General features: G+C 51.4%; 1 protein-coding gene across 1 annotated transcript; it reads left to right on the forward strand.

Annotated features, from left to right (window-relative positions):
• The first annotated feature begins 406 nt into the window (after window positions 1–406).
• Window positions 407–26,322, forward strand: LOC132322476 (serine/threonine-protein kinase PAK 3-like). Its single transcript, XM_059836963.1, has 14 exons — window positions 407–484; window positions 1,060–1,150; window positions 2,949–3,012; window positions 3,806–3,854; window positions 5,218–5,327; window positions 6,101–6,218; window positions 7,045–7,148; window positions 7,597–7,765; window positions 8,101–8,235; window positions 10,156–10,296; window positions 21,832–21,869; window positions 24,279–24,417; window positions 24,588–24,766; window positions 26,103–26,322. The coding sequence occupies exons 1-14, from the start codon at window positions 407–409 to the stop codon at window positions 26,320–26,322; spliced, it is 1,635 nt and encodes a 544-aa protein (XP_059692946.1).
• The last annotated feature ends 904 nt before the right edge of the window (window positions 26,323–27,226 follow it).

Consider the following 27,226-nt stretch of genomic DNA (forward strand, 5'->3'; position numbering starts at 1 on the left):
GCCTCTGAGAAGAGGCAGAAATCCTGAGCAGAGAGGGGCCAGAGAACAGGGAGCCATCAGAGCAGGGGAGGGAGGTGGCATTTCCTTCCTGCCACCTGCTGACACTCCCGCTAACTTTTGGGTTAGAACAGCTATGCAGGAAGGCAAGAGGATGTAAGGACTACTTGCAGGCACTGGAAGCACAGAGCCTGGCAGGCTCCAGCACTGAGCCCCAGGAAGAACAGCTAGCATGGAAGGGTTAGAGCTGGCTGGAGAAGCAGAAGGAAGTGGTGGAATAGAAGTGCTTTTGAGCCTGGGAAAGAGGGAATCTGAGCGTGATGGCAGGTGCCAGTAAGATTTCGCTTGACCAAATATCAAGGACAAGCTGCAGGCAGAACTGCAGGAAGCTCAGAGGAAGATGAAGGCAATGGAGAAGAGCCACCAAGAAAACATGGAGAGGATGCGCAAGGTCCTGCTGCAGTACAAGCTGGCTGAACTAAAGCAGGTGAGTGAAAGAGCAGGAGCCACTGCAGTCACACAACGAGTGGTCTCTGCCCTTGTTGCCTTTGCCCTGCAGAGCAGCAGGTGGATGGGGGCAATGTGTCTGAGTGCTACGCTCTGAGGTCTCCATGGCAGCTGGTCAGAAGGACACTTACTGGGCCACTGAATCTCAGCTGCTGCCCTGGGCAGCAGGGCTTGTGCTTTGGCCGCTGGGCCAGCAATCCTGTGAATGTATTTCTGCTGGCCTCTTAGAGCTCACTTTGTTTTTTGAGGGGTTTGTTCAGGTCAGCATGGAGACCCACACAGATTCTGAAGCACTTGTCCCTGTCCATGGTGAATGCAGTCCTCAGAAAGGGGTGAAATGTGCAGTTGTTCTTTCCCTTTCCCAGTCTCTACTACGGCTGGCTGTGACAAGCTCTAGTCTCTGACTGCTGTTTGCGTTGGACTTGAGGAGGAAGACTTGACAGCTCAGCTTGCAGCCTAACACCAGTGTTGTTCCTCAGGGCTTGACTTTGAAATGCTGTGTCTGGGGCATCTCTGCCAGGCACCTCTCTGACACAACCAAATTTCTTGTCCCAGATGGAAGCAGGATCTGCTATCAAAGCTGCCGCCGCAGCCGCATCCTCGGAAGCAGCCTCCTCTCCGCAGCCTGAAAACCGGAGCATGAGCAGTTCGCCCTGCTGGAGCCAGGAGAGAGAGAAGCAGTTCCTGAAGCTGCTGAGTACGTCCTGGGGATTTCTTGTGCGATCGAGCAGTGTATTATAGTGTGTGTGCCTCAGCATGAGCTGTAGCACATGTTCCTCTTCTCTTTGGTGTCAAACAGACTTTTTGGACTCCCTACAGAAGCCAGGGTTGTGCTTGGGGGCAGCAAGGGAGCACTTGGGGCGTTTCTGTTGCCTTTGAGGCAAAAGCTGGGAGTGGGTGGGCTTTGCCTGAGCTTCCCTGTGCAGTAAAGACAAAAGCAGGGATTGTGTCCAGAACAGCAGTAGGCTCTGATCTAGCCAATGACTCAGGGAAGGTGTATGTGCTAGTCTGGCCAAAGTGATCGGAAGAAATGGTTTCCTAGATTCCCTTTAGACTCCTGGCTTTAGGCTCTTGACTCATTGGAGTAAAATTAATTCAGAGACATTGATTGGCTCTGTGGCTGGTTTCATAACGGTGTTGTTTTTATGACTGTCAGTATTTCTACTATTCTTTCTACACTGTGGTTTGATAAGAATTCGACATTTTGGTTAGCCTGAACTCCTTGAAGAGAACATCAGGCGATAGAACTAAGAAGAGAGGAAGAGATCTTTTTCAGTAGCCCCTACAAGTTAAAAAGTTACATTCTTAGAACAATCCCAATTTATCAGAGAGAAAGAGTTGTTTTCAAAGTGCCCCAAAAGAGGAAAAGCACATTTGTTACAATCCCTGTTGGATATTTTAATTGGGTGCTTAGGAAGATGCATCAGAGAGACACATCTGTGTGGCATGGTCAGATAAAAGCGCTCTGCAGGCAATTCTCAGAAGGAAGCCTGCAGCCTCTCTGCTGCATGTTCCTCCAGTACCAGGCACTTTGTCACTGCTTGTGCCCAGCTGGTAAATATTCTTGGAATACTGAGCATTGGCCTCAATCCCTGCACAGATTCCTGCACTCAAGGACAGCGTACCAACCAAGGCCTTAATGACTCTGCAGTAGAACTGAGTTGCTTCTTACAACTAGGAAGAGCTGGCAGTGCAGTGCTGTCAGAGAATATGGGGTCAGGTTTTTCAGAACAGGGCCCAGTTGACTCAGGGTCTGCCATCAGCTGTTGGGACAAAAGGTGGATTGATCAACTCCTCCGTGGGTCTGAATTCAAAGACAATCATGTTCTGTCTTGAGTGGGGTCTACTGTAGCAGCTAGGGGGTTTAGATGGTAATTGCTGCTACCTATTTCCCTAAAGGCATTTCCTGTGGAAAAGCCACTTGGGTAAGCATTCAGGAAGGCAGTCAAGTCAACACACACCACACTCACCACGGCAAGCTCAGTGCACCATGGCCGAGAGGCCTTTTAGAAGGTCAGTTCCAGCAAGGTTTATTTGAGCACGCCAAAGGGGAACTAGAGACAAAAGATGAGCCATGTCCTCTGCACAATGTTTAAGTAAGGGCTGGTGCAGTGGCGGTACCAAAGGGCAGGGCAAAGTGAGTTGGCTCTCAGGGAGGAAAGGGGCCACACAACCCATGAGGAAACAGGGAAAGGAGAAAGCTGGGAAAGTTGGGACATTCCCCTCAAGGCAGCCCTTCAAAGGAGTATGGGAGAATCAGACTCTGTGCAGGCCAGAGCTGCCTGTCTTGCTGGGGCTGCTGTTGCTGCTGTTCTCGTTGATGGTATTGTTGGCCAAGCGACCATAAATTGCTCAGAGCCCCAAAGAGTGGAGCTGAGTTTCAGATCTCCTGGAAGTCAGGATGTCTGTTTTGAAGTTTGCTTCTTGCGTTTTGTTTCTTTCAGGGCATGTGGTGAGTGTGGGAGATCCGGAGAAGAAGTACGCCAGGTGGAAACGTATTGGCAGTGGGTGAGTGCAGGCACGCTGACTTCTGCAGAACCACAGGCCAGGAATTTTGGTGATGCAACATCACATGTAAAGTTAGGCAAGCTGCAAGCATCTTCAGAGCCTGGCTCCAGATTGTCCCTGTCTCTGTACTGTGGCAGTACAAGGCATCATCTAAGATAATTGAATGCTGACAATGTCTTGGCTGCCTGAAGAAGATGGATGTGGATGCTCTCCTATCCCTCTAAGATGTGGCACCAGGTTCCCTGAAGACTTGGGTTTGTATGATTCAAAGTAATATGACCAGACTCATGAAGGAAGAAAAACCTGAGAGAGCAGCTTCCCACCTGAGAGCTGTCAGATAACAGCTCTCAGTAGAATTTCTTAGCTGTATTGTGCTGGAAACCATATTCGGTGGCCAGGAAAATAAGAAAGGCTGTGTGGCATTGCCTGAGTTTGGCAGGTAGGATCAAAAGAGAGCGGTGAGAAGGCCCAGCAGGACTGTGTGTCTCATTGCCTGGAAAGGCATGCCACAGGCACAGACACAAGAAGGAAAAGGCAAAGAACAGCCCCGCATGCATCATCTAGTGTGTACATTTGAGATTTCTAGCAGCCCTTTTTCTTCCTGTTGGACCCAGCTTTTCTCTTGGACACTCTGCAGGGCAGAGGGCTGCTGGGCTGCTGGGCCATTGGCTGAAGAGCAGACAAACCCCGGTGTTTTAGAGGCACTGCAGGCAGCAGAGAGCTCCTGCCTGGGCTGCCTTTTGCTTCTCAGCACTGAACAACTTCTCTGTTCTTGCCACTGCTCTGTTTCTAGGGGTTTTGGCACTGTTTATAAGGCCGTCAACGCTGCCACAGGACAAGCGGTAAGTGCCCATGCAGATTTTGCAGCTCTTGAGTGCTTTCCCTTGGCATGTGATCTGTGGCCAGAGCTTTGGGCCGCCTGTCTTTGCTGCAAAGGCTGTCCCGCAGGAGCAGCCTGTCTAGAGGCTGGCTGCAAAATGCATTTTGGACAGACTTTGTCCTTCTTGCCTACCTGAATGGATGCCAGGATAGCAGTGGTGTCCTTCAGAGAAGGACGCCCTTGAATGGATGCCAGGATAGCAGCGGTGTCCTTCTGAGAAGGACACCCTTGGACTTACTGCATAAATATGCATAGATTAGATGATGGCAAGAGCTGTCATTCCAGCCAATTCCTTTTAAGCCCAGGTTCAGACACAGATAGTATTTCCCATTGTTTTCCATCACGTGGTTCAGTTTGAAAATATAATGCAAGACCTAAAGAAGGAGAGATCTTGTGTGGAACACTGTTTTACCTTTTTCCTCCTAGGGAACCTAGTTCACGTACACAGACACCCAAACAAACACAAACACGCACAGATAAATGAGAAGAAGTGGATGAAGAGCCTGAAGTGATACAACCTTGTGTTGATCCTGTGTTGGTGACATTTCACTATGGAAATGCTGTTTGTACTGAAAGGACATGGAAGTGTTTTAGAGAATCACGCTGTTCTTTGAGGCTAAAAGTTCAGAGTTCAGAATTCTGGATTTTGGCTCTCAGCAAATACATTCCATCTTCCTTACTAGTAAGGCATTAGATAAGGTAGTTCCTTCTCCACCAGTGGTGCTGAGATCAGGTACTTCCCTTGGAGGGAGGTCCACGAGGTGTACAAAAGCCCTAAGCCCTATACTTAAAAGCTGGGGCGCATCCATAGTGTACCATAGAGAGGGTTATTCATTGCTAAACACATGAAATAATTTCAAGTCTAAACCATGGTCACGAGTGTCCTTCACAGTTACAAAACCCAAAAGGCAGAAGTAAGGATGTGCTAAGATTGTACCTTTACTTTGAGTCGCTTTGGAGTTCTGTTTTAGACAGCATTTTCCCCGTCATGTTTGTGCGTGTTTATTTGGCACACAATCGAAAGGGCAGCTGTCGCTGAAACGCTGCTCAAAGCCCCTAGAAATGCTACCATATCTTCAGTGGTTTCAATTTGTCTTCACAGGACCAAAATTACTTTTGGCTTGCAAGACGTGTGCAAATGATAACAGTGGTGCGAAACAAAAACTATTTGAGAAGTCTGGGGGTGCAGAGAGTGCTGTTAGCGCTTTGTGGTTGGTGGTTTAGAGTCCCTTTTCACCAAGGTGACAAGGCATCCAGGCCTGTGAGTGCACAGAGAAAGAGGCTCTGGTGATGTCTGTCCCTAACAGCTTTCAATGTCATTATAGGTGGCCGTGAAGCAACTTAATCTCCAGCACCAGGGCTGTGAGGAAGTGTTAAAGGAAATCCTGGTCATGCGTGAAAATAAGAACCCCAATATTGTCACCTACTTTGAAAGGTAAGTAGTTCTGGCAGAAAACGGATCTTTCAATGAACATCAATCCACACCTGTACGAGGCATAGGAGGAGATTGCATTTTGTTGCCAGGAATGGTTCCTGGCATAAACAGCTTGAAGATTGATCTCAGAAACCTGGCTCTCTTAGTAAGGCAGCAGCCTGTATGTTCACTGGCTGCATGTTGTTTTGCTCTTTTGGGACGTGATTATTTTTCCAAGTGTCGGAGGAGAAGTGCTGAGAAAGCATCCCAGAGATGAATTCCCTTGTGCTGTTCCCACTATTTTCCATTGCCTTGCATGCCAAAAGGCTTGGCTAGGAGGCACATCATTTGCCAGGTTGCCAATTGTTTTTCCTGTCTGTGACTATTCTTTCTGCAAGGTTTTCCAAAGGGTGATGGCACTGCTGCACACCTTCCTGCCCTGAGTAAAAGGTGTGAAATCTGTGTCTCCTTGCTGCTGGAGTTCTTGGTGCAATTTGTGTATGAAGATGATGAAGCAGCTGCTGGGATCTGTCCGCTTCCAGATTTATCTTTGCCCTCACAAAACTGCCTTTTTCCCCTGCCTGCCACCTAAGCCGTCTCCTTTTCCGTGGATGTGCCTTCCTCATTTAGGCGGCAGAGTCGGCAGACACTGGGTAGCCTGGCTGGAGTGTGTCTTCCTTTGATTCTGTCTTCATTTAGCAGTGACCTGGAAACAAAACTCAGCTGTAGTCTTTCTTCCATACGGCAATTTAGCTGTGCCCATTCAGCTCCACGCTGTTGCTTTCATCTTGCAGCTACCTTGTCAATGAGGCTGTCCTGCTGGTGTTGGAATATATGGATGGAGGCTCCTTAGCTGATGTGGTCAGCATGAGAAGGATGGCTGCAGGACACATAGCAACAGTGTGTCGGGAGGTAAGGGGTCCCCTTTGTGCTTGGGATGGCTTGGATGGGCTCGTCCTTGGAAAGCGCGGCTAAAGCAGAGATTCCATGTTCAGAGCTTTCTTTCTGGGTTGCTCTTATGCTTCAGAGAAGACGGAGCATCTGCACAGAACTGCCTACCAGTGTCCCTGCCCTTACTGTAGGCTGTTCTTTACTCTTATCTACCGTTGTTGAACTCCCTGTCTCTTTTTCATTATTATTTTCTGTTCTGCCCTGTGCCTCTCCAAGCCTTTACCCAGAACCTTTCTGTATTGCCTCCTTGGCCTGTAAGCACAAAGGCGCTGGTGTGCGAGTTTAAAACAAGTGGCAAAGCCAAAGAGAGACTCATCTGTCACAGGTCTCCAGTTCAAAGGATGGCATGGCAGCCACCTTGGTGCTTTCTGCTGAACTCTGACAAATGAGCTACTTCCAAGTCTTCTCTTAAGGCAGCCATGTAACCCCTGTCCTTCAGTCTCTCGCCCAACAGTGATCCCCTTGGTACCCAAGGCAGGGACTTTTTCCCTTATGGCAAACCCATGATTGTCCTCCGGAGGGGGAGAGTGCATCCGCTGCAGCAGCGGTCATCTTACTGGCTTTGCAGGGGACTGTCTTGGACAACGACTGACGTTTCCCCCTCAAAAGCTAACATGCCTCCTTTGGAAAGATCCTGCTCTCCTAGTGTTGCAGCTACAAGCTCTTCCCCTTGCCAGCACTCACTGCTCCTTTGAGATCTGGGAATCTTCAGGAGCAGCCTCCTTTTGCGAGTGATGTGATCAGACCAGGGTAACTTTTGGCCTCCCATTTCTTTTTTCTCTCGTAGTGCCTGCAAGGCCTGGCTTTCCTTCATGCCAACCAGGTGATCCACAGAGACATCAAAAGTGACAACATCCTTCTGGGCCGGGATGGCTCCATCAAGTTGGGTGGGTATTCCCAGTCAGGCACAGCGCTCCGGGGAGGCGGTGTGGGGCTGCTTGGGAGTGGCTGCCGGGTGCCAGCAGTTGGCGCTGGTGAGAGGGCAGGGAGCACTCTGCAAGGCCAGGGTGCAGCTGTAAGGTGCTGAGTGGTCTAGAGAGAAACAAGGTGTCAAGAGTAACTTTGGTTTGTGTGTGTTCCTTCCAAAGGGAGGGAGTTACAGTGTAAAAATTCAGTGCAATGAGGATAAGCCACTGTGGAAATCATGGACGGGTTCTTAAGTGGACAATTGCCCATGTCCTTGGCCGCAGCCCTGAGGAAGGAGAGCCCAGCTGCTTTTCCAGCTTCATTCAGCACTGCATTCTGAGACTGAGAGTGAGGAACTCTTTTCCCTGATTTCCTACTTGAAGCAGTATTTGTTTTTCTCCTCAGCTGATTTTGGCCTCTGTGCTCTGCTCAGCCCTGAGCAGAGGAAACGGAGGTCGATGGTCGGGACCCCCTGCTGGATGGCACCCGAGGTGGTGAGAGGAGAGCCATACGGCCCCAAAGTGGACACCTGGTCCCTTGGCATCGTGGGAATAGAAATGGCCAAAGGAGAGGCTCCTTATATTCGGGAAACCAGTGACAGGGTAAGGTGCAAAGAGGCTCAGATAGCTGTGCCCGTCTGGTCCCTGTCCATTAGACAAAATCCCATTCGCACAGCTTGAAGTGGCTTCCACCAGGGCCCAATTCTAAAACTGCCCCTGGGGCTTACATCAGCTGTGGAGGCAAGATGTGGTGCAGCATGGAATAGCTGGGGCTGCACTGGGACCTTTCTTCCTCAGAGATGAGAGAAGGCTCATCTCTAACCATCTGCTAAGGCAAGAACTTGCCACTGCTGACTGGAGCTGAAAAGGTGGGGTCTAGGTGAGCCCTGAAGGATATGGAAGAATCACGTAGAGTCTCATGTTTCCTTTTGCTTCAGGCTAACTACCTGATAGCCAAGCGAGGGGTGCCAAATCTGCACAATCTCAGGCTACCCCCTGGCTTGTGTGAATTTCTGGGCTGCTGCCTGCAGATGGATGTGGACAGGCGAGGCTCTGCCAAGGAACTTCTGCAGGTACAAGGCAAAGGGGCTGCAGGACAAACAGCTGTTCCTCTTTGCTCCTTGGCCACACTCCAGGGAATCAGATGGGCCCCCCATGTACTAACCTCCACTCTGGGTGCTTTTCAAATGGAAACCAAGTAGGATCCAAGAGTGCTTGAGGTTAGAAGGGACCAGGGAAGGTCACCTACTCCAAAACTCCAGCCACCAGCAAGGACATCTCCAAGTAAATCAGGTTGCTCAGTGTCCCATCCAAGCGGATCTTGAATGTTGCCGGGCTTGGGGCTTCTCCCAGCTCTCTGGGCAGCCTGTGCCAGTATTCTAGCACTCTCCTGCTATACAGTTTCTTCCTTGGAGCCAATCACAAATGAGGGGTTTTTAGGTTAAAAGCATTGCCTCTTATCCTCTTGCAATTGGCCCTGCTACAAGATATGTCCCCATCTTTCTTAGAAGCCTCTACCACTATTGAAAGGTCTCCTTGGAGCTTGCTCTTCTCCAGGCTAAACAAGCCCAACTCTCACAGCTGTTCCTCAGAGGAGAACTCCCACCTTCTGGTCATTTCTGTGGCCCTCTTTTGCTCTCGGCTGCTGCATTCAGGTTTACCTGGTAGCAAAGGAACTGAAGTATTGCAATGCCTGGGACAGGGGGCTTGAGGAACACAATGAAAGCAATCCCTGCCAAGTGGTTTTAGACTGATCTGTAAAAAGGCAGGGGCTTTGCAGGGGCTCACTGGGGGCATCCGAGGGCACCCAGCTTGTCCCTCCCAGCCCACTCTTAGAGGTTTCTGCCAGCCAAACGGGGACAGCTGTGCAGGATTTGTGCCAGCCCCATGTGCTGCCTGGCCCAGTCAAGACGATGAGAACGGCTGTGGCTTTGCTGCCAGGTTTTGTGGCAGACAAGGAGCTGGTGACCGGGCCGCTTCCTTGCCTGTGCCTGCTGTGAAGGAAGATGCCAGCCGGCACAGGAGGGAGGGGCATGCCGAGGCAGACACCGCTCTTCCTGCAAGCCAGAGCTGAGCACATCTGCGCCCTGCTGCTTGTGTCCTTGCTCCTGGCTTGCTCCTGAAAACCTGCATGTCCAGCATCCTGAGAACAACATGTGGGATCAATACTTTCCAGAGCTCTTGGGAGTCTCTTGAGGAATGCTGTATGCCCCACATCTCCCTTGGACACCCATATAGCCCATATCTCAAATAGCAAAGAGGAGGATAAGAATAAGTCTGTTGACTTTCCTGAAAGGAACAAAACCTTTGGAAAGCAAGCAGCAATCCCACAGTGATATCAGGACTAAAATCCCAGCAAGTGATGACACCTTGGGAAATGGACTAGTGCACTTCAGGGCCATGTTTCCTGCTATAGCAGCATCCTGGACATGAAGGCAGATAAGCTGATGGTGCCCTCAGTCTGATGTCTGTGTATTTCTGGGCACTAGAAAAGGAACCCAGCTTGACCCTGTTAGGAGCTCAGATTTGAAAAGAATGGTTCCTTTTTTCTTTGTCTCTTTTAATTTGGGTTGTTTTGTTTCTTTTTCCCTTTGGGCAGCATCCATTTCTCCAATCAGCGGAGCCTCTCTTAAGCCTCTTCTGACAGGCTGATTGCTGTCATCCCTGCAGCAAGGTAATGCAGGAAGCAAAGGTGATGACAAGGCCACTTCAGCACTTGGAGAACAGAGCCTCTGAGAGCAGGTAGAAATCCTGAGGAGAGAGAGGCCAGGAAACAGGCAGCCATCAGAGCAGGAAAGCAAGGTGGCATCTCCTTTTCCCCCACCTGCTGATCCTCCATCTGAATTTCTGCTTAGGACAGCATTGCTGGAGGGCACAAAGTCACTCATGATGTGCACTTTTCAGGTGGGTGGTGTGAGGCATGAAGCTTCCACTGATTTTTTGGGGCAGCCTGGCTGGAACTTCATGTGGAAGTGTCTTCCTCCCCTCACTAGGAGCCGGAAGGGCAGCGTTTGGAGGCACAGCAGCTGCTGGCACAAGGGACAAACTTCCTTGCAGAGGTACAGAAGGAGCAGGAGAAAAGGCTGCTTGAGATGAAGCAGGAAGTTGCCAGCATGCAAGCTGAACAAGAAGAGGTACGAAGCAGAGCCAGTCAAAAGGCAAAGGGTGAGAAAAGAGAGCTTGTGTGTTGTTTTGGACTCCTCTGCCCTCCTTATGGGCACTGTTTCTCTGGACACTGTCTGTCAGGGTGGCACTGTCTCTTAACTGGCCCTTGGGAAACAGTTCTGGAGAGACCTTGGTGCCAGGAGGGAAAGCACCGGTCACAGGTGAGAGGCTACCAGACCACAGGTTTAAGGAAAGTAGGGATGGTGTTTCAGGCCCAAATGGAATGGGAAAGCCAGAGCTATGTCTCAGAAGGGGGGAGGTCCCACAGGAAGCCCCCTGCAGAGGTAGGCTAGAGCTGTGGGAGCGGGCTGGCTGTCAGGCTGCTGAGGAGGTGCCTGAAGCTGCTGAGTACGTCCTGTGCATTCTTTGTCTGATTGAGAAGTGCATGGTGTGTGTGCCTCAGCATGAGCTGTAGCACATGTATCTCCTCTCTTTGGTGTTGGGAGAGACATTTTGGACTCCCTTTAGAAGCCATTATGGTGCTTGGATGCAGGCAGGGAGCACTTGGGGCATTCCTTTTGCCTTTGAGGAAAAAGCTGGGAATGGGTGGGCTTTGCCTGAGCTTCCCTGTGCAGTGAAGACATAAGCAGAGACTGTTGTGCGAGCAGCAGAAGGCTGCGGCCTAGCCAATGACTCAGTGATGGTGTGTGTGCTAGTCTGGGCAAACTGATGAGGACAGTTGGCTTCCTGGATTCCCTTCAGACTCCTGACTTGTCAGCAGTCATTGGAGTCAAATACTTCAGAGAAATGGATTGGCTGTGGTGCTGGTTTAATCCTGGTGCTCTTTACTAAGACTGTTTGTTCTTCTCTTATTCCTTCTCCAGACCACATGGGCCCCTCGCCATCTAAATCCCCACCCTAAGGGCTTTTCAAACAAAAACAAAGAAACGTGCAGCAAAGCAATCGAGGAAGCGGAAGCGATGACAAGGACCACTTCAGGATTGCTTTCTGCAATGGCAGCTTGGATCTGGACTCACAATATTAATCCTATACACACTCAAGCCTGTTGGAAGATTCCCTTCCGTGTCAGCCAGGGCATAAGGCTCTACATTCCCTTGAGAACTGGCCATTCTTTCTTAAAAATGGAAAGTCCCCCCAAAGGGCATCCTTGTGTGGCTTGGAATTGGGCACGATCTCCATCCCTTTTCAGCTCCAACATATACTGCCTTTGGAATGCTGCTCACTGGCCAGTTTTTGCCCAGTCATGGACTTCTGGATGAGGAAGAAAGTGCAATTGCATTTCCATTGAAAACCCAGTGAAGAGCAGGGCAGCCTGAGGAGACAGTCTGAAAGTTCCCCTCATTTGCCTCACGACCATCTCAAGGACAGGCATCGGGACCCTGAACAGCCTGATGGGAATTCTGGTCTGCTGGTGGTGGATGAATGCCAAACATCCTGAGGCCCCCGAGCAGAGCTCTGGCCTGCCAAGAGATTGTTCGCAGCTGTGTCTACTGTGACTGCTCCTAGCAGGGCCTGCCAGGGGGAGAGGCGCCCCATATGCTTGAACCTGCTTGTTGACAATAGCCCAAAAAGCTTCCCACCTCTTGGCGTGGCTGGACTTTTCTGGGGTCACCTTTGGTGGTCCAAAGAAGTCCCTCATCTGCTTTTCAGCCACCGTGGCGGACCGACTGAGATGGAAGAAGCCTCTCTCTCAAGGACTGAGACATGAGAGCCCTATACGGAGAAGCTCCCCCCTCCCAAGGACTGAGACTGAAACCCCTAACACGGGGCAGGTGTGTGGGGGAGCCGACCAGACCAAAGGGACATATTTGCCTGCAAGTGTGGCCATTGGAGCAAGAAGACGATGGTCCTTGCCTACTGCTTAGAACATGGACTACCTTTTACATCTATTCTTAATTGTTTCTTTTTCCCCTTCAACGATTTCAATAGACTTACCTCAAGATCTGTTGGCCTCCCTCAGCAATATATATATCATAGAACCTTGAGTTAACCTTTGAGATCTCCCCTGGGGAAGGGCTATAAGCAAGCCTGTTAGCTAAAGGTGTGAGAAGAAAGCTGAGAAGCAAGAAGAAACTGGCAAGGAGCTCTCTCCAAGGCTGTAAGCAAGGAGACCAGGAGAAGTGAGGAATGGAAGAAAGATAAGAAGAGAACTCTGCAGCTGGACAAAGTATTTTTAGAAAGTTAGTTGAAGTCATTGTAACTTTTCAAGAATAGTGTTATGTTGACTTATTGTGGCCAATAGTTAGGGTAAAAGAAGTCTTAAGAGTTAGAAAGTGTATAAAAGGTCAGCCATGTTCGATAAGAAAGAGTTGTCATCTGAGACTGCTTGTGGTCTCTTCTTTGCGTGGGGACTGCCTCGACAGAGACACTCCCCAAAGTGACTAGGCAAACTCCTTTGGCTGGACTACGAGGACTTTGTCTTTCTATGTTTGCTAGCTATAACCCCTCTCTGTTTCTCTCTCCCCATTTCTCTCTTTCCTCTCCCTAAATCCGTCTATCGCATTTACTGTGCTCATTCAATAAAGGTGCATTTCTTTTGAGTAATACTGAAATCCCCAGTGTGTTGTGTTTTGCACTCCAAGATCAGTAAAACGAACCATCATGACTCCCCTCTCATATGAATGGATCTTGCCACAGCCAAAACATCCTGTGCAGATGCAGGCTTTCAGCTGTGCACATCAATGCTTTTGGTTCCTGCTCTATGTAGCTGGCACATCTCCACCGTGACACCTCCTGCCTCCCACGTGGCCATGGCTAATAGGTACGAGGCTCTGCAAGTGCAACGAAGAAGGTGGGCATGTCTGCTGGCAGTACAGGAGAGCAAAGAGGAAAGCGCCTGGCAGGATCCTGGCCAGCAAGGCAAAGCACCTGATGTACCTGCTCTTTGTCATCAGATAAGGACTGGTGGATGATGCAATGCTTGGGGTTGTCTGGGGCCCATCAGTCATGAAAAGTCTCTGTGCTTGAGTGGCTTTGTCCCTCTTCCTGTGTCTTGTGTTGCCCCTGTGCTCCGCCGTATTTGCCCAGGGCTGTGTAGCTGTGTGGCACAGCTAAAGTGCAGGAGAGCTTCATTCGTCTGCCCTTTGAGGTAGCTGCTCACAGCAGCCTTTTCAATCTGCAAGCTCCATCTGGAGAGTAAATTCCCTCCGTGTTTGGTCCGGGAGGCCAGGGCCTGTCATCTGCAGTCCCAGGTGGCACTGAGGGCTGCCCAGTGCCTCAGGCTGGTGTGACCCCAGCACAAACAAGAGGAGACCGTGGCAGGTGCTTGTTTCCAAAGTCACATTCTTCAGGGGCAATGTGCCGTGTGTGTCCTTTGTCCTGGCCAGCCCCAGACCTGGGGATCCGATGCAGGCACTGCTGCTGCCGCTGAAGTCAGCGAGGATTTGGTGGTTGGTTTCCATCCCAGCAGCAGAACTGGTCACTTATGAAGCCGGGTGCTGATGGTGCCCTGAAGATCTCTGTGCTGCACAGCTGTGAGGGAACTGTCCCTTGTTTTTATTCTCCATCAGGGAAAGTTGTGCCGGCCAGGTTTGAGTCAACAGAGCAAGCAGGGACTGAGTGAGTCTCTTCTATCTGTGTCTGCTGAGAGCGGTGACCTTTGAGATTAAGTGCACAAAGTCAGTTGCTTGTGGTCCCTCTGTGAATCTCCATGTTTGGTAATGCTGCTTCTTTGGTAAATCTGCCTGTAGCACAGCAGCAGGGGAAAAAAGCCTCTGCACTCTGCAGATGTGATAGGCTGCCATTGATCCACAAAAAATCTGCATTTTGTCTTTATGAGAAACAGAAGAACTGGTTTAGCAGCGAGAGAAGGTGGAATGATTCTTCTGATCTTTCGTACAGTCTCGTATAGCAGATCTCTGTGGGTCAAAGCTGTGCCCCTGACTGGCAGCAACGGGGGCAACCCCCGGCACCATAGCCAGGTGGGGCCATGAGATGCAGGGACTGACCGGGAGCCTGGCCCTGGGTGGGCTCACCTGCAAAGTTTGGGCAGGCTGTGTCTTGGAGGTAGGTGCCACAGGCAAATCCATCAGTTTTCCTGTCCAGCGGCCAGGTCATGGAGGATGTTCTCTGGTTTGATGTTCCAGTGCAGGACCCAACAGCTGCTGCAGTGATGCACGGCCTCAGCACCTGAGGAACAGCCCCTGCACCACCTCCACTGACACAGAGCCCCCATGGCAGAATGAAATCAAAGAGGTCCTGCGACGGCTCAGGGCACTCCATCACTAACAAGAAGTTGTTAGGGAGCTCACACCAATCCGAGAGCTGAACAACACCATGGAACGCAGTGGACACCTTGTCCAGAACCACCATCTCCCTGGATACGTGGGTTCCGTCGGGCCACAAGAAAATCACAATGCCGTCAGTGGGGCTGATGCTGTGCCATTGGTCTGGACTCCCACACCCAGCCCAGGATGCTCTGAGCCCTCCATTCAGCTCACGCCCGCTCTCCCTCCAGGCGTCCTGGCGGCTTCAACTCTTCCGGGCCTCGGTTTACCCGGCCCATCATGTGCCAGTTTCTGCCGCTAGTCCCGGTCACTCACCAGCTCGCCCTAATGACGGATGCGATCCCGCGGAACACCTTTGATGGCCAGCTGCGAGCCAAGGGGAGCAGAGGGCTGAGCTAAGATACCACCCTGCCGAGCCCCATCCTCTCCCTCCTCCGCCCTCCACCTACACCGTCCTCCGCCAGCCCCTCCGTGGTGTTACATTTTAGTTCAATGTTACACTCTGTCTCACCCCTCGAAAATGTCCGGTATATTCCAAGCCTGCGATCCCTCCCTTGAAGGAACATGCATCTGTAATCCCATTGGCCGAAGTTTTATTCCGCTCCCCCTTTGAATCTCCCTGTTAAGACATGCGAGGCAGGGGAGACACGGCCTTGGCCCTATTTCTCCTTAGGCTCTCCCTCTCTCGCCCTCGCTTCCCCTTCTCCCCTTCTCTCTCAGAAACCATGCTGCTCCCGGGGGTTGCACCCCCAAAAAACGCTCATCTCATAAGCACCCTCAGAAGCCGTGTGGAGTCTCCTTGCCTGCCTGCGGCTACCAGCGAACATACAGCTTAGGGAGCGCCCCGGGGACTCCGCAGGGATCCTCAAACCAACTGCAACACCCCTCCTCCCACCGGGGTCCCGTCTGCCGCCACGTCCCCGAGTAGACACTGCCATTCGAAGGCACAGCGCACCAGCAGCAGCGAACCCAGAAGAATAGCTCTTGCAGGGCCTCCTGCGCATCCCACGGCTGTCAGCCTTCGGGCCAGGGCCGGGAATGGTCCCCGACCTCCCCACTACAGCCCCCCAAGCGCTCCGGGCAGGGCATCCACATTGGAACGCGCCACCTGAGGCTCGGGCGGGCGGCTGCTCTGTGGAGCTGCGGAGCTCGGGCCGGGGAAAGCACTGCCGACTCCTCTATGGACTCACTTCATCATTTGAGCTATACTGCGGCAGCCCGCAGATCATGAAACAAAAAGGGAAAAATCACCCACTTGCAAGAATGCCCAGAGCGTGCAGTGAAAAGAGGAAAAAAATGGACCCTTGCACAAATCCCAGACTTAGATGCAACTCAAATGGAAAAATAAGGACGCTTGCATGACTGTGCAGACTATGCAAAGAATGAGAATGAAAAAACACTTGCATGAGTTCTTGGATTGTACAGCAAAACATGGGGAAAAAAAGAGATACTTGCAGCAATCTACACACTGTACAAGAGGATGGAAGTAAAAGGCACACCTGCATGTGTTTGCAGACTCTACAACTGCAGAGAACAAAGAAAGGATGCCTGCACACACCATGCTGTGCAAGAGACATCCCCTTTTTAGCTGAAGCTGTTGGCAGGAGCTTTACCAAACATTTGGCATCTCCATGCCATTTTTGCTTCAATATGCCGCCCCAACAAAAAAACTTCTACATACCCATCGGACCATCAACAACTCTGCAGGATGACAGCAACAAATAAGCCCTGCCAACTGCTCAATGGATTCACTCCATCATTTGATCAGTGCTGCTCATGTCTGCAGGCCAGGAAACAAAAATGGAACAAAAACCCACTTGCACAAATCCCCCAGCTATGCAAGGAAAAGGTGAAAAAGGGCACACCCGCAGCAATTGGCCAACTGTAGAAGAAGAAGGCAAAAATAAAAGACACCTGAACATGTCTGCAAACCCTACAATTGCAGAGGCAAAAACCACAGATGCCTGCATTTGGCCACAGACTTTACAACATCAGGTGACAAAAAGGACTCCTTTGACAGGGCACACACTGCCCCAAAGCAGTGCTAAGCCCGCTTACAGTGCATAACCCATAGCTCAGAGGATCCAAGAGTAACACAGAACAGGCACCAAGCCCACACACCCTCTACTTTGGCCACCAAGGCTTCTGACTAAAACTAGTTCCCTACATTGCAATGCCTGTCATTCCTGCCCATTCCCTACATGGCTAACATCAACCAGCACATCGTAGGATTCACCCAAAGAAGAACTATTTTTTAGTTAGGAAAAAATGACAACTAACAAACCACCCATATGTGTTTGCATGACACTGGAGCGGCGTTTGTGTTGTCAATATGGCAGGGACACGTCCTGTGCACGGGGCAGTGCCCATGTCCTGTGCATGGCAGGGGGTGCCCTTGGAGCAGCCCTCACGGTGTGGGTGCAGCCATGGGCGCCTTTACCCGTTCTCTCCACTTCCACCAGCTCCCAAGTTAGCTCTTCTCCTGAAAAATTCTCTACCCAACATTCAGCTCCTGGTGCCTTTGCAAAATCCCACTCCCAGGTGGGAAACCTGCAATTCAGATTCCTCCTTGGATGTGGGTTCAAAATCTCTGTCATGCCCATTTTGGATATGTGCTGCACAGTACTGCATTTTTCAGTCATTTGCTGCACTCCCACTTCTGGCCTGCAGGAGCTGAGAAAATTGATCCTGGTTTTCCTCAGCTAACTCAGGCTTTTCTTTCCTGGGCCACAGAGCCCACTGAAAAGAAAATCCCACGTCCTCTGCGGACGGTTGCAAGCACCAAAAGGGGCAAAGGAGACAAAGGGCAGGTTCCCTGGAATTTCCTCTGTCGTTTTGTTCTAGACCTCTTCAGAACATGCCTCAGGTGCCAGCCTGACGGGTAACAGGAGAAGGCCGCAGGTCAAGAACAGGAGTTCAGCCCATGGCTACAGGAAGCAGAGGAATTTGCAAGGCAGCTGAGTGCGGCAGATGGCGGAGGCTTGCCAAGCTGCCTGCTCTTGTCTTGCTGCTGAAACCCTGAACTGCACTGCTCTTGGGAACAACCCTTGGGTCTAAATCCCACTGGAATCAGCATTTCTTACAGGGATTGGCATTTGATGAGGAAGGCCTTACACTGCAGCTAACTTGGGCCATGTGTTAGAAAGGAGGAAGCTAAGTGAGTCTCTGGCATTTCCTAGCAGGAACAAAGCCCTAAGACAGGAAGCAGCATTCTCAGGCTGCTCTCATGGGAAAATCCCAACAAGATGAAGACACCTGGGTAAAGGGGTGAATACGATGGTGAGCTACGCTGGCCTGCAATAGCAAGGTCCTGGACATGAAGGGAAAGGGCACAGAGTGTCCTCGTGTCCTGTTTCTGCACCTTTCTGGGAACCAGAGGAATCCTGCCTCGGCCTGTGAGGAATTCAGCCTGAGAACTAATAGTTCCTTTCGGCTTTAGCTTTTGTCTTTCTTTTCTTTTTGGACAGCAGCGCTTTGTAACATCAGCTGAGCCTGCCCTCAGGCTGCCTGACTGGACCCCGTCAGCAAAGGAAGTGCAGGAAGCCTGGAGAGGAGGCACCTGTGCTTGAGGAGGCTTTGTGCCCTGCCAGCTCAGCACAGGACTGGCAAACAAAACACGGAAATGCTGCACTCCATGGGAAGGTTCCCTTGCCTGTCAGCCCGCGCTTAAGCTGTGCTTTGCCCTGGCGCTGTCCATGGCCCTGGCGCTGTGCCTTGCGGCCGCACAGTCCCGTCTGTGGCTTCGCGCGGCTTCGCAGCTGCCCGAGGCTCTCCCCCCTCACAGAGGGGCCCCGCCCCGCCCCGGGCGCCCCCTGGCGGCTGCCCCGCCCCGCCCTTCCCGCGCAGGGGCGCTCCCTTCCCATGGCGCCGCCCAGCGGCAGCCGCCCCTCACTGCAGGCACGGAGGAGGACTCGGGCCCTGCTGCTCGGCCTGGCCCTTGGCTCCCTTCTTTTCCAAGAGACAAGAAGGCTTGAAAGGAAGCCTTTTCCAGCTGTGTCCCTTTGCTTTACTTTGTGTCTGCCGACATTCCCCCCTGAAGTTGGCTGTAGTGCGCCCGAAAGTGCTGGCTCCAGAAAAGGCCCCTTCCTTCTCCCACCAGCTGTCATTACTGCCTCAAAAGCACTGTCCAGCTCTGGAAGGAGAAACAGCCCGCAGCACAGTGGTGCCATCCCTGCCCAGCCGGGGCTCTCTGGCAGAGCAGCAGCAGCAGCAGCAGCAGCAGTAGGGCTTGCCTTGGCATCACCTGGGAAGCCGGAAGCCTCTGTAAATCAGCAGGTTCCCAGGCTGCACCAGCTCCTGATGCTGGGTGAATCCTGCTAGCTCTGACCATTTCCAAAAGGTTATAAAGGCAGCAGTGTAGACGTGCATGCAGATCAACCAGCATCCAATAAATGGGTATTACTATGAGGGTTTATGTGGCATTATTAGGGCTGTCATGCTGATAGTGCCTCCTTGAGAGCTTGTGTGCAATGCCATTGCTGGGCCAGCTTCCTCCCCAAGCTGTCATCCCCAGCCTCATTCTCTGGCTGTGCTTGCATCTGAAAGCACAGTTGCCCAAGTTCCTGAGTTCCAGCTCTCAAGCTGGAGCAGCAACCTGTGCTGTGTCACATGAATGAATGGTCTGTCTCCACTTCACTCTGCTGGCAGAAAGCACTTTTCCTAAGACGTAGGCAGTAGAAAGTAGAGGAAAAACTTGGTTGGAAACTCTTGGGGTGGGGGCAGTCTGCAAGAGCTTTCTGTTGCTTTCCTTTGAGGAAACAGCAGTGTTTTGTGAATGGTGGGCAGAAAACGGTATGTGTGGTTCTGGGGACTGATTTGTAAGCAGTGACTGCTTGAAACTCCTCCCTGATGTCTAGTCTAGAGGAAACTGGGGTCACAAAGCAACATTTTAAAGCTTTGGGATTATGACACCAGAAAGGCACAAATGTGCTGTCTGTAGATGCAAAGGCGTCTCTCATCCAATCAGACATTTCTTGAGAATTGTCCTGACTTTCAGTTTGACACACAGAGGGAATTTGCATCAGGACAATACCCAGACTCCCACATGTCACACGTGGAGTCTGACCAGCTGCTCTCTCCACTACACTTGCTGGGCTCATGCCAGTGGTGGTCCTGGGGCTGGGAAACACTTGGACTTCTGTAGAGCCCTTCCAAAATGCTAATGTGGCTGCAAGAGCAGGCAAACAGCAAAAGCCCAGATCCTTCTCCATTCTTTTTAGTTTTTAACTGAGAAAAAAAATCACAGGAGGTTTTCCAGGCACTTGCTATGAATGCTCAAGAAAGTATTTTTGGACGGGAGAAAAAAAACTGGTTTCAAGAGCAGAGGAGAGGAGGAGGAAGGAAGCTTTTGAACTTTGAAAGGCTTGTGGTTGCTCTGTTTTCCAGAGCCTGCCTTCCTTAGCTCTGCCCACCAGCTGAGCTCTTTTGTCTCTGCCTCATAACTCCCTTTTAGGTGGGACTTGCCCCTTTTGGTGCACTGGTTTCTTCTCCCCACCAGCTTCTACGTTGTCCCACACTGGGGTTTAACGTTCTTTTCCTTCTTTCTGTGGGTCCATTAGAGTCAGATCCCTGTGACTGCCAGATGCAGACTCCAGGGAAGCTTCCAGACGTGAGGCAGAGCCCCCAAATGCTTCTTGGAGGTGCCGTAATTGAGCAGCAGCAGTGTGCTGTTTGTGCAGCAGGTTGGTTACTTGGCTTTTTCTCCCCACTTAGGTGTCATTCTTCCTCCAGGGAGCCCTACAGTTTGCTGGTTGATGTTAGCCATGCAGCACATGGGTGGGAATGGCAGGCATTCCAATGGAGGGAATTCTCTGGGATATTAGCAAAGCACGATTTCATCCACAGAATTTAAGCAAGTGTTCTTGGTTTTAGTCAGAGGCGCTGCTGGCCAAAAGGGCGCGTTGCCTTTGCTTTCCTCACATCCTGGCTCTTTCTCAGTGTTCAGCTTGGCGTACAGGGTGTATGGGCTTGGTGCCTGTTTTGTGTTACTCTTGGATCCTTTCAGCTGTGGGCTATGGACTGCAAGGGGCATTTGTGCTGCTTTGGGTCAGAGGAGAACTTTCTGGGCTTTTCTTTTGTGTTGACTGTGGAGAAGGTTTGGTTGCTATGCATGAATTCACAGACCAACCCAGAGCAGCTGCTATTGTGATGTCAGCAGAGGGCTGCCACGTCACAGCCTTGTCAGCAGGAGGTTTTCCTGGTGCCCGCAAGGCCTCAGCATCCAGAGCAGCCCTTGGCGTGCTCAGTGCAGGAGGATCACCTCGACTGAGCTGTTCTCAGTTTACAGCGGGTGTCCTTCTGTTTCTGTCTTTTCTTGCACAGTCTGTGGACTCGTGCAAGTGTGCTGTTTTTTCCCTTTTTCCTTGCACGGTCTCTGGACTTGTGCAAGTGGGGGTTTTTTTCCATTTTTTTTCCCAGCCTACGGACTCGAGCAGCACTGCTCAAACGATGGAGCGAGTCCGTAGAGCATTCAGCAGCGCCTTTTCATTGGCGGCTTCTCGGAAAGCTTTTCGTCGTTTGACTGGTAAATAGAAGGTTTTTCCTTGGGGCAGCAAGTGGGAACAAAAATGGCATAAAGTTGCCATATGTTTGGTAAAGTTCCTGTCAACAGCTTCAACTTAAATGGGGGGTGTCTCTCGCCCAGCATGGTGTAGGAACTTCCAAAGTGCAGCTGGGAGAGCTTTGCAGGTGTCCTTCAAAAAACTGTGCGCTCCTCTGCAGAACTGAGGAAAAGCATCTTTTTTTCTGCATTTCGTCCTTAAAGGATGTGCCTATCTAACAGGACCCCTTCCGTGTCCTACAAGAGCCATTGGCTTTGCCCTGAGGGGCAAACTGCCGAGCAGTTTGTGTGTGCTCCTGAAGCCCGGAGCTGGGCCTGTGCTGTGTCCCAACAAATCTGCAGGTGCCATAAGGAGTTTGCTGGAAGCTTTTGTTGGGAATTGTGTACAGCAACCCTACAGGACATGCTGCGTGCAATTTACAAAAAGCAAAAGCAAGTCCAGAGAGTCAAGAAAGAGAGGAGAAAAAAGCTGCTTTAGCTGTAGGCTGGACAATGCGCTCCCATGTATTCACTGACCTCTAAGAAACAATTTGCATAGGCACAACCTAGTTTCTAGCTCCTTAGTGGCAAAGCCAAGAAAAGGTAGACACAGCCTCTGTTGCTGCCTGCAGTCCTGCTTGTTGTGCTAAAGAAGTGTTGCTCCTGGAGGGATGTTGTGAAAGGAAAATGCTCTCTGCTTGCTTGGGCTTGTTCTGTGAGATTCCTCAGCACCAACAGTTTTCTAATAGTACCTGTTCATTTTCCCTTGCCCCCGGCAGATCGCCTTAGACGTGGAAGGAATCAAGGGCACGGTTCGGTGAGTGGGACGGGCACCCTTGACATTGCTGGTGTCTGAGGATTGTGCAGCAAACTGTGGGCTTGGCCTGTTGCACTAGAGTGCCAGCCTGGCAGGCCGAACCAAGTCCACGGCAACGTCTGCATGAACACCACCAAAAGGATTCCATCAGTTTCCTCCTTTTCTGCTGAAGAGCTTTACACTAATGAAGGTCAAGCTTTGCAGGCAGGAGGCTGCATGCTGATTGTAGCCAGGCTGAAATATCTCCTTCAGAAGCATGTGCAATCCTGTCTTAACATTAGTCTTATTAGCCCACTTGAATTGAGTTTTAATAACTGAGTATCTCAATTTTATCTAAATTCATGACTTCTGCTCAGGACAGCTGGGGATAGAGCTCAGGAGAAATCAGGTTCCAAATGACAGGTTACTCCCTGTCCCTCACACTGCTACCTGCCTGCAGGGCATAAGATCAGCAGCAGAACCTGCTCTGGCTCCCTCTCTTTCTCCAGAGGCTAAAGGGGAGGCAAAGGACAACAAACCTCCAGGTGTTGTCAGTCCAGGGCCTGAGCATCCTGCACCAATCAGTGGCAGCTTTGGCTGGTTCAGTGCAAAGCTCTGGTGCAGTGCAGGGCTGCAAGTTTCAGCGCAGGCAGCACTTGCTCTTTGTGGCCGACGATGCTGTGGGCTGGAGTCCTGCCATGACCTAGCTCTTCAGCCCAGGCACTGAACACACGTGGGGACTGGCATCTGAACTTTCACATGCAGGCATCATTGTCCTGGCATTCTCACAGGGACTGCGAACTTCCCTTGGTGTCAGATAAGCGGTAGCATGGTGTCCTTTAGTGGTACTGGTATGAAAGTCAGCTCCTCTGTGCACAGAGTCTGTGCAGGCTCCCTGCTGTCAGCAGAGAGAGAAGTCCCATGGCGCAGTTCAGAGCCTTGTGGGGTGTGGAGGAGCCGCTGTTGCCTGCAGGGACCTGCCCCTCTCCACACCCTACCTAGGTAGCTACAGTCACTGCTTGGACTGCACCCTTCACTTTGACCTGAGCCAAGTTTGTTGAGAAGACTCCTGAGAAGCTCTGCATGGCAGAGACAAGGTCTGTCTGTGAAGGGCTGGAATGCAGTTCCTGTTGGCTGCTCTCTAAGGCCTGAAATCCTGAGGGGAAGCCACTTGACCAGAGCTGAGCAGGGAAATGTTCCCTGCTTCTACTCAGACACTTGCAGAACAACTGCAGGCTTAGTTAGGACATAAACACCACATACATACCACATGAACAGCCCCGCACAACAGCTTTTGCCTTCAGGTCAGCCGTGTCTCTGCTTGCTGCGTCTGCCAGCTCTCAGGAGGACTCTTCCCAACTCCTTATTGCTTGTTTGTGCTTTTTCCCTGCCCATTCCTTGCAGGTCTCGCTAGGAGAGGTTCTTGCCACTCAGGACTCATTGGCCCAGGCAGGAAAGGCTGAGCGGCAGGAGAGCACGGATAGAGTGCACGGCGCCCAGGAGTTCAGGTGTGTGTTAAGCTTTCTCGCTTTCTCTGAGCAGGGGTGGGCCTTGCTGGGCTTTAGGAGGCCCAGTGTCAAAGAACAGATTTGGCTTTCTCATCCTTTGTCTTGCTCAGCACTGATGGGGGAAGGCAGCCCAGGGCAGGTCTGGCTGCCCAGCCACCTAGAGCATAGCTGCCTCCTGGGACTCTCTTCTTCAACCTTGACAAAAAGAATTCCAAACTAGACCAGAGTAAAAGCAAGGGAGGTTCAGGTTGGGCTTAAGGACAGCAAAGCATTGAACTGCAAAGGCAATCAGGCAGAAAGAAGGGCCTCAGAGATATCCTGCAGTTTCCACCTCTGGAAATTCAGAAGCCCCAGGTGGATAAAGCCTTGAGCAGCAGCCTGTCCACATGCTGACCCCAAGTGCTTGGAACTGAAGACTGGGCTAGAGGCTTCCTGGAGTCTCTGCCAGCCTAAACCATGCTTTGATAATTGGATTGGAAAATTTTACTCACCTCCTCCCCAAGCTCTAGCTTGCAGACTCGTTCCTTGTTTCACTAGTGAATGCAAGAGGAAGGGGGAGAGTACTCCTCTGGACCTCCCAAGCTCGTCTTACCCAAAGAAAAACTTTTGCAAGTCCGGTATACTCTGTAATCAGAAAGGAGCAGGCAGGAAGCTCTGATGCTGAGAGTACCTGAGCTTTCTGGAAATGTCCTGTGGCTTCTGGAGGCGTGTTTGACTTCCTCAGTGGTGAATCTTTCACCCGCACGAACAAAAAAAGAGAGGTACTGGTCTAGGGAGGGAATTGCAGCATTCTCTTGAGGTGAAAGCAGAGGGCTGTGGGAAGCCCCTGAGACTGCCTTTTGTGGGACATGGTATGTAGTCCTGGTTTTGCAAGAAGACCGTGTTGCCATTAAAGGCTTGTTTGTGTGTCTGCTTGTCGTAGATGGAAGGAGTTGGCTGCATTTGAGAGAAAGCACCACTCCTCCCTAGAGAGGGCGTCTGCAGTGGCGGCACAGACAGAGGAGGTATGGCAGCCTCAGAAGGATCTGTTGAAGGAAGAGTTTCCTCTAGCAGTGCCAAAGGTATGCTCACCTTGTTCCTAGGCAGCACTTGTGGGAGAGGGATTTGTCCTAGCAAGACCCCCCCAAATGCTGCTTCTGGCAGCAAGCTAAGACCAAGACTCTGCTGCTGTTGTTGTTGTGATTCGTCTTGGAAAATGGTGCCTCCCCCCTTCCCGGTGTGCCGCCGACAGCGGCCAGCCCGCAGGGGTCTGGAGAAGCTGCTCCAGGAATTCTCTCGCCAAGGGCACACACTGTCCCAGGTGTGCAGAGAGAAGGCGGTGCTGGCGCAAGAGAACGCTGCCCTGGAAGCCCGACTTGAAGCCACGGAGCGGGACCTACGAGGCCTTTCAGAGCAGCTGGCAGAGGCCAGGTAAAGACAGGGAGGAGATCCTGGGCGTGACATTATTGAAGGTCTGGAATTACAAAGGTGCTGCGTATCTTGTCAGGATTTACTTCCTGCTCTGTGCTCCCAAGATGTTTCTCGGACTGAGAAGAAAAGAGACACGAGTCAAAAGAAAAGGATCCTCTGGCCTGAATATTTTTTTTCTGCCAGCTCAAGCTCTCAAAGCTCTTTTTAGGCACATGCTTGGGACCCTTTGCACATTCCTTTGATAAGCGCAAAGCAAGCCAACTTAGCACTGAATTGAGTACCAGGGAAAGCGGGCAGATGTTTGCTGAAACTAGAAGTTTCCCTCTGGTTTTGCTTTCTCCTTGGGTGCATCTGACCATCAATCTTTCCTTGCCAAGTAGCTGGACATGGGATTTTCAAAATTCAAGGCTCTTCCATGTGAACTTTGTGAGTAGCTCGCTGATGCTTCAGATGAAGCTGGAGGGTCATGCTGAAAACCTTGAGACCCTTCAGAGCTCACTCTTGTGAAGTATGGTGCAGGACCTAGATCTGCTTAGAAACAGCAGCAGCAGCAGAAGGGAAAAGTCTTGTGACTTCTTGACAGTGTCTGGGGATTCTTGCTCTGCACTGATTCTTGCCCACTGTCCACCCACCTCTGTAACCAGTCAAGGTCCCTTTGGCTGTTGCTTCTTCCTTTTTAAAGAGTGCCAAGATATTTGGGCACTGCTTGTTTAGTTAGTCAAAAATAAAGGGAGTGGTCTTGTTCATCAAATTCCAGTCATTGGAATGGCAGGAAATGGTCCATCACCCTGAGACAGTTCTTCAGATAAAAACCTACTTCTGCTCTCCTACTCATGGTGTTGGAAGCTGGAGGTTTCACTGTATCGTTTGGTGAATGCTTTTAGTCCCTTTTACTCAGAGAGTGCCTGGCGAACAAAGAAACGATACGTACACTAGGAATGGCATGAAACATGGACGAGTCAGCCAGGAGAGCCCTGTTCTGTCCCCTGCAGAGTGACTTGGGAGTGCTGATGAGCTCAGGGCAGTGAGCAGAGGCTGGGCTTTTGCTCCTTTGCAGATACTTGGTGGGCGCACGCGTGTGTGATAGGTCGGGCAACAGCAATTTGAGCTCTGGCTGCTGAGATCAAACTCAGCTGGGCTAGGCCATGAGGAAAGGCTGCCCAGTCACCTGGAGGACCTTGCTTTGCTATGTAAAGTGAGAAAATAGTCCTGCTCTATCTGAGTTTCCATGCAAGCCATTTTCCACACTAAGGTTTTGGGATCTTAAGGTAATTCTTACTGGAGAAACTGCCCCTGTGTGCCAGGAACAATTGCTCTTCATGTTCACAACTTGCAGGTCAGAGAAGGAGAGCCTGCAAAGCAGCCTGCTGGAGGCTCAGCAGCACATATCGGAGCTGGAGATCGCCAGGAGCCGTGTGCAAGCCCAAGTGCGCGCAGCCACGCAGGCCAAGGAGGCGATACTCGGTGAGAGCCTCGTGCGCTTGGTTTCTGCTGGTGGCCCTGCCCTGTGCAGTTGCTCCCAAGCCAGCTCGGTCCGCAGGGCTTCTGAGGAGTGAAGCAGCTGAGGGCCGGTCCCTCCTTGCCTGAAACTGAAAGGGCTTAAGGTCAGCAGATCCCTTGGCTTGGATAGTCTCTGATTCTGGCCGTGTGTCATGTTTGCAGAGGATGTGAGGGGCCTTCGTCGTGAGCTGCTAGCTGTAAGAACCCTCAGCCAGCAGCAATGTGAAGACATGGCTCAACAGCTCCGCTGGGCAGAGGAGCAGTGCAGGAAGGCTCTGAGACTCTGGCAATCTGCTCAGGAAGTGGAAAAAAGGCAGCTTGTGCAAAACCTGGTAAGAAGCAATACACAGCTAAAGATTTCAGGCAAGTTTGTAAGGCTGGCTTAGCAGCAGAGCGGCCTGAGTATGTGACATGGCCTCAAGCATCAGCTGTGGGCTACGCTTTGCTGAGCCAGGCAGCAGGGGGCTTCAAGGGCTCATACTCGACAGCCTGGGAAGATCCAGAGGCCAATGCTGGGACAGTATATGCAGACACAGGTTCAGATGGGCATAAGCCAAGTTCCCCAGGAGACTGGGTGGTCACCACCCAAAGCATGGCAGCAAAGGGGCAGGATCTTCCCACAGCTTCGTGCCATGCAGCAGACGGCTGCTGACCTTGCTTCCAACTGCAGTCCCAGCAAGTGGATTCCTTGCTTTCTGTCCTTCCATGGTGGAAAGAGGCCTTCCCTTTGAGCTTGAAGCAGATGCAACAGGCCCCATGGTTCTGGTATTTCAGCTGGTGGCCTGTCTTGTGACTGGGTCATCGAGGTGCTGGCCATGTCCTAGTCCTGCAGTCCATCTGCAGCTCTTCCTTGATCAAAGGGCAGGGGCACTTGGAGAACAGAGCCTCTGAGAAGAGGCAGAAATCCTGAGGAGAGTGGGGCCAGAGAACAGGGAGCCATCAGAGCAGGGGAGGAAGGTG

This window comes from Haemorhous mexicanus, chromosome Z (genome assembly GCF_027477595.1).
Source record: "Haemorhous mexicanus isolate bHaeMex1 chromosome Z, bHaeMex1.pri, whole genome shotgun sequence".
NCBI lineage: Eukaryota > Metazoa > Chordata > Aves > Passeriformes > Fringillidae > Haemorhous > Haemorhous mexicanus.